General features: G+C 40.6%; 1 protein-coding gene across 1 annotated transcript; it reads right to left on the reverse strand.

Moving 5' to 3' along the window:
• Nucleotides 1-3,394: 3,394 nt before the first annotated feature.
• Nucleotides 3,395-4,045, reverse strand: LOC139196753 (uncharacterized). Its single transcript, XM_070823094.1, has 2 exons — nucleotides 3,818-4,045; nucleotides 3,395-3,697 (listed from the first exon to the last, which is right to left on the reverse strand). The coding sequence occupies exons 1-2, from the start codon at nucleotides 4,043-4,045 to the stop codon at nucleotides 3,395-3,397; spliced, it is 531 nt and encodes a 176-aa protein (XP_070679195.1).
• Between the last annotated feature and the right edge of the window lie 2,864 nt (nucleotides 4,046-6,909).

The raw sequence follows: 6,909 nt of genomic DNA on the forward strand, positions 1-6,909 counted from the left end.
TTTCTTTGTTTTGCTCGAGGACTAGCAAAAGTTAAGTGTGGGGGTATTTGATCGGATCATATTTATATATATTTTTACTTCGAATTCACTCGTCTTTTCTTGGTTAGTTTCTTATATTTTTGAGCTATTTACGTTATTTTTGTGTTTATAGGATCTGTTATGCAATATTACCTTTTATTGTCACATGATAATATTAATTTACATTTTATAAACAAGGTTTGTCCCTCTCTATGTCTATATGTTGAAAGACAAGCAAAAAAAAAAAATAATAAAAAGAAGCTGCCCAAGACAGCTAAGGGGAGAATTGAAAGAGGAATCCAAGGAGGGCAGCGGGAGATTAGGCAGACAAAGAAAACCTTTGCAGCTGGCGAGAGAAAGAGGAAATGAGAAGACTGCGACAAAGGGAATCCAAAGAAGAAAGCAGGATAATTAGAGGGGAGGAAATAAAAGGAAATCGGAGGTATGTAGAAGGGGGCGTCAAGGAAAAGAGGGAGCTGCCCTTTTGGGCAGCGTGAAAGTGAAGCTGAGGGGAGGGCAGAAAGGGTGACGCGGGTAGACTGACGGAAGGGGAAATAATATAGGAGGGCGCAGCAGTGTGCGGGGAGAGAAGAGAGAAGGAGGCGACTGACAGAGAGCAGTGACGAGCAGAGAGAGGTCAGAAGGCACGGGGAGAGAAGTGGGAGTCAGACGAAGGGAGATCAGCAGCAACACAGAGCAAAGTTTCACTCCATTTTTCTTGGTTTTATCTTCTCAAACCCATGTTTTACTTTTGTTTTAATTTGATAATAATTTGTAATTAAATTTATGTTGGTTAGAGGTTAATTCGAAACCATGAATATATTTGTAATATGAATTGATTACCTTCAGTTGTGATTTATAAGCTGTGAATTCAATTTACTTATCCGTTCGTATAAAAACTAATTTGTGTATGTTGGTTGAGAGTGCACGCTTAATTTACATGCATGAATTTGATGCTAGAATATAAGTGAATTTCACCTAATCGTTATGAACTTATTTTCACAAGTAGTAAAGGTTGCTAGTCACAATCACGTTAAGTAAATTCTTGGCAAGAGTATCATGCTTTTCATAGTTACGAATGCCTCGTCAATGCTTATAGCTTTCACAAAGTTTAATGATCTTTGATTGTATCTCTATTGTGCTTTTCACGTAGGGGACTTTTGAAGAATGTTTTGAATTGTTGTATGCGTTTTCCCGTCCAATTCAATAACTTAAGGAAAACTTGAAGATTAAAAAAGTGCTGTTCACGGTTAATCTGGAGTATTGAAATTCACAATTTATTAAAAGAACAACTGGAAATCATTTTGTATGCAAGTATAACATGTGTGGAGAAGAACCCTCTAGCTAGTCAGTCATTTATCATTTTACCTTAATTTTATGTTTTTGTCAATTCTGTAATTTAATTAAGTTTAATTTATTTTTCATCAAAACCAAACACCCATCCATTATTAAATTATATTATTTAGTTAGTTTTCTTTATTGTTAGTCTTTTAATTTAATTTCCGTCCATTTCAGTTCCTAGTGTTTAATTTAATTGTTTTCATTATTTTGAGTCATTTTAAGTGTGTTTCGAGTTATTAGAGTTTTTAGCCTAGTTTTGTGTCCTTGAGTCTTATTTAATATTTTTAAATTAATTTAGAATAGATTAGCAATCCCTCCTAATCCCCGGCCTAGAACGATACCCTACTTACATCTATACTACAATTGTCAAAAAGAGGGTTTAATTTGTGTGTCAAGTAATTTTCACATCATGGGTTAAGTCCACATCAGGTTCTTTTTTATGCCTTGAGGCCAAGGACTTTTTAGGGTGATCAAATCTTATATGCCCGAGGGCTAGGAACTTAGATCTGGCTTGAATTGTGAAGACATATTCAAATCGGATTCAAGCGCTGAGAGAGTCTTTTAATAGCCATATTACTAGAAATAACTTGAATACAACTTGAAGTATACAACATATTACTAGGCTAATGAATGAAAAGATAAAAAACAAAGAAGGTCGGGCAAGGTTTAACCTTGTCGGGCAAGGCTGATCGTCTTGCAACTTCTTATCTTTGTGGGTTAACAGAAGGTTTGAAAGCTTAGAAAAAGGGTTGGGAAGTGAGTTTGCAGAAAGAAAATTGATACTACAGCAGGCGTTTGCACAGGGTAGCAGAGCTATTACAAAGGGTTTATCCAGAAAGGGATGAAGGCTTGGGCTGACTACAGCTTCGTTTTGAAGGCAAATCTGGCTTTGAGCAGAGTTTGTACTTTTGTTTGTTTGTTTGAGTGTCTTTGATTCTGACTTCTCTTTCTCCTTTTATAGCCACCTTGGCTTGGCCTCCTGTAGCAATAATCTTGCCCGAATGCAGTTTGAAGGATAGTGACTCATCAGCTATTTACTTGTACTGCCATCATAAAGTACTTTTGGGCTGATTAGCTGGCTGGTCTATACCACTTGGCCTTTGGGTAGGTGAGCAAGTGGTGCAAATGATCTGCACCTAGTCGAGAAAGGCCCTTTCTGCTTTCTAGGTCTGGGCTGAGCTTCGGGCTTTTCCTTCTTTTTTTGCGCCAACTCCCTTCTAAGCCCAAAGTTTAAGTTTCAACCCAAACAATGCCCCCTTCAATCAATATTCAGACTGGAATTCCAGGCGCCAATATTGATTGAATATCCGCATGCTTGTATACCCGCTCTTGGAACTTGTGTTTTTCTGGACAGGAGGCCTACGACCATGCGTCTCTTGCTCTTCTCATGACCTTTGGGTTACCCTCTGAGGTTTCTATAAATTCAAGTTTGATTTTACCTTTTGCTCAGTCAACCAAATTCTTTCAACCTTCGCTTCAATTAACCCTGAGTATTTTTGCCTTCTTAGTTTTCTCCCCAAGACTGAGAAATTAGCTCTTTAAGATTCAAATGGGGTTTCCTAAAAATTCCTTTTCATGAGAAAAAGAGTTTTCATCAAATAACCACTATCCCCAACACCCTTGGTCAGGCACCCCGCTATCTCCAACACCCTTGGTCAGGTGGTGCTCCCATGTAGACTTCTCTTCCTGCTCGTCACCATGATAAGTCAGGCTTCACCATCATATATGGTGATGACTCTGCCTGAGGATCCTCTACCAGGCGCGTCTTGGCTGCACAGCCTGATCACCTGACCAGATTCATCCATGAAGATACCAGAAAACCAGCTGAGACGTCACTGCACCTGGAAGGAGTCGTACGTAGTACATCGGGATTGAATTGAATTTGTTGTAAACTTCACCAGTTTGTCGAAAATGAAATAAACAATATCTTAACAATCTTGTGTCTTTTTGTCTTCTTGAATGACTGATGAATATACACTATACTTTAGCATCTCGAAACCAGTACCTTTTCAAGAATTTAACATGAATATACACTTTACTTTGCATCCTCCTCGATGTAACAATCCCTAACATCCCATAATGTAGGACAATACCTTTTCAAGAATTTAACATTAATGGGATGTTTCTGCCAATTCCCTTCGAGGTCCGCCAAGTAATATCCCCCTTTGTCTAATACTTGACTAACTATGAAAGGACCTTCCCACGTCGGGCTCCACTTTCCAAAACCCCTAAGCTGAGCTCTTAGAGGAAGAACTGTCTTCCACACCATATCTCCTTCCTTGTAAGATTTTGCTTTCATCCTTTTGTTATACGTTCGGGCAACAGCTCTCTTTCCTTCCTGAATCTAGTTCAGAGCTTCAATTCGGGCTACATCTAAGTCTTCAATCCCTTGACACATGGCTTCGATGTATTCTTTGCTGTGTAATCCAAACTGATTTTGAATTCTGACAGAACTCACATTGATCTCCATGGGAAGCACTGCATCTTGCGCGAAGGTTAGAGCATAAGGAGTTGTCCCTGTACCTGCCCTCTTGGAAGTTCTGTATGCCCACAAAGTATTCCCCAGCTTTTCATGCCATTTTTCCGGACTATCTATCACCATTCTTTTGATAATGTTTACCAAAATCTTGTTGCTGGATTCATCATGGCCATTTGACTGCGGGTAGTAAGGACTGGATCGGATCATCTTTATTTTGTATTTGCTTGCAAATTCTTCAATTTCTTTTGAAATAAAAGATGGCCCTCAATCCGTCACTATGGTTTTGGGCACCCCAAATCTATGTAGAATCTTGGTCTCAATAAAATTTTTGATCGCAGCTGAGGTTATGGTTTTTACCGCCGAGGCCTCCACCCATTTGGTAAAGTAATCCGTTGCTACAATGATAAAAGTGTGCCCCTTGCTAGAAGACGTGTAAATCTGCCCGATGAAGTCCATTGCCCATCCTCTGAAGGGCCAGGGCTTGACTACTGGATTTAAAGGCACAAAGGGTATATGTTGGAGAGGACCGTGCCTTTGACATTTCTCACACCCTCGGGCATAGGACTTGCAATCTTTTTCCATGTTGGGCAAAAAATAACCATATCGCCTAAGTAACCACCTCATCTTTGTCCCCGCCTGATGTGCTCCACATACTCCTTCATGTACTTTGACCATCACTCTCATGGACTCCTCTTGGCCTAAGCATTTCAATAATAACTCGTCTGGAGTCTTCCTTAGTAGGTCTTTCGCCCATAAGACATACTTAGTTGCTTGTTGTCTATTCTTCTTGCTGGTGGGTGAAGAGGGATCTTTCAAATGATGTATGATGGGCGATTTCCAATCTTCTATCTCAGTTTCCTGAACCATTACATCCAGGCTGAATCCCCTTTCCAGGATAGAAGGAAGATTTCTCCTTTGAATCTCGGCATCCAACCCATATCTTCTTTCCTGTATTGGCATGCCTGAGGCTAATTGCACCATCTCATTAGTTGCTAGGTTGGCTCCCCTAGGAACATAACTCACCGATATATTAGAATCCCAATAAATCAACAATTGTGTGGCCGCCAAATAGTATCCGGCCATGGTGATATGTCTGCACTTGAACTCCCCATTTAGCTGGTTTATTACCAATTTTGAATCACTAAACACCTCAACTTCCATTGCCTCCAGATCTATCAAGATTTCCAAACCAATTATTAAGGCCTCATATTCTGCCCGATTGTTGGTATTCCCTTGATAATCCAAGAGAAATGAGTAATAATGATAAATCCCTTGAGGGTTGATAATCACAATCCCAGCTCCTGAAGCCTTCTGAGTATAAGAACCATCGAAATACAACTTCCAAGGAGTAATCCATAAACCAGCCACTCTTCTTATCTCCTACTGAATCCACTCCTCTTTGCCCGAGATCCCTTTGCTTGGCGGGATCCAAACATTAGTAACTTCCAGGGTTCCTGGTATATTGATTATCTCATCTCGAGATTCTTGATGCTCCGCCAAGAAGTCAGCAATTGCTTGGCCTTTTACTGCCTTTTGGGGGACATACTGGAAGCTGAATTCTGATAATGCTAGAATCCACTTCCCAATCATTCCTGTTAACATTGGCTTTGACAACATGTACTTTATCACATCTGTCTTGGCGATGATGTGCACGTGACAAGGTAACATGTAATGCCTCAGCTTATTGGCAGTAAAATACAGAGCTAAGCACAATCTCTCTACTGGGGAATACCTTGTTTCTACCTCGGTCAAAATTCTACTGAGGTAGTACACTGCTTGCTCTTTCCCGCCTTCATTATTCTGAGCCAGCAAACTCCCAATTGATTTATCTGAAGCGGAGATATATCGCTTTAAGGGTTTTCCCCTCTGAGGTGGTACCAATACTGGCAGGGAAGTCAAATAAGCTTTGATACCATCGAAAGCCTCTTGGTGCGGTGGTCCCTACTCGAAATTCTCCTTATCCTTCAGTCTTAACAAAGGAGTCAGCAGCTGAATCTTACCCACTAGATTAGCAATGAATATTCTTAAGAAATTAATTTTGCCCAGCAGCCTCTGAAGTTGTACTTTGTTGGTGGGTGAAGGCGACTCCATTATTGCCCGAGCTTTATTTTTGTCCACTTCTACCCCTATTTGATGAACCAGGAATCCCAAGAAATTGCCCGCTTTCACTCCAAACGCACACTTCTTTGGATTCATCTTCAATTTGTGGATCCTTATTCTTGTTAATGCCTGCCTGAGGTCTATCAGATGTTGTTCTTCCGTCTTGGATTTCACCACAATGTCATCAATATACACCTCCATATTATGGCCAATCAGATCATGAAAAATGGCATTCATCGCCCTTTGGTAGGTTGCACCAGCATTCTTGAGCTCGAAGGGCATGACCAGATATTCATATGCCCCCACATGCCCAGGGCACCTAAAAGCTGTTTTATGTATATCCTCCGGGGCCATCTTTATCTGATTATACCCGGCATTTCCATCCATAAAAGATAAGACTTTGTGTTTTGCTACTGCATCTATGGATAGATCTGCCATGGGCATGTGATACTCATCTTTAGGTGTAGCACCATTAATATTTCTGTAGTCAACACAACATCGTACCGCTTTTGTTACGGCTTTTAAAACGGGTACAATGTTGGCTAACCATTCCACATATTTGGCTGGCCTGATAAATCCAGCTTTTACGAGCCTCTCAATCTCTTTTTTGACCTTCTCTTCTATCTCATTTGACATCCTTCGTGGTGCCTGCTTAACCGACTTATATCCTTCCTTGATGGGCATTCTGTGTTCCACCAAGGTTGCATCTAAACCCGGCATCTCAGTGTAATGCCAAGCAAAACAATCTCTGAATTCTTGCAAGAGACAGATAATTTGTGCCCGATCCTTACTCTCCAATAAACCACTGATTTGTATTGGTCTTGGGTCCTCCTTTGTTCCTAGCTTAATAACTTCCAGAGGATATTGGACCTTTGGTGGTGGCTTATCAGGTTCTGCACACAAAAATTCGACTAGCTCTAGGCTCTCGGGCAAGTTATCTGGCTCATCTAGGTCATATATACACTCGGCCA

Source organism: Malus domestica, chromosome 06 (assembly GCF_042453785.1).
Source record: "Malus domestica chromosome 06, GDT2T_hap1".
Taxonomy (NCBI): Eukaryota; Viridiplantae; Streptophyta; class Magnoliopsida; order Rosales; family Rosaceae; genus Malus; species Malus domestica.

What these genes read in the sequence shown, in the direction of transcription:
- LOC139196753 (XM_070823094.1), bottom strand. Translation starts at nt 4,045, where the DNA reads ATGATCCGATCCAGTCCTTACTACCCGCAGTCAAATGGCCATGATGAA. An exon ending in TGCTTCCCATGGAGATCAAT is followed by an intron (nt 3,698 to 3,817) that starts GTGAGTTCTGTC and finishes AACTAGATTCAG; the next exon opens with GAAGGAAAGAGAGCTGTTGC.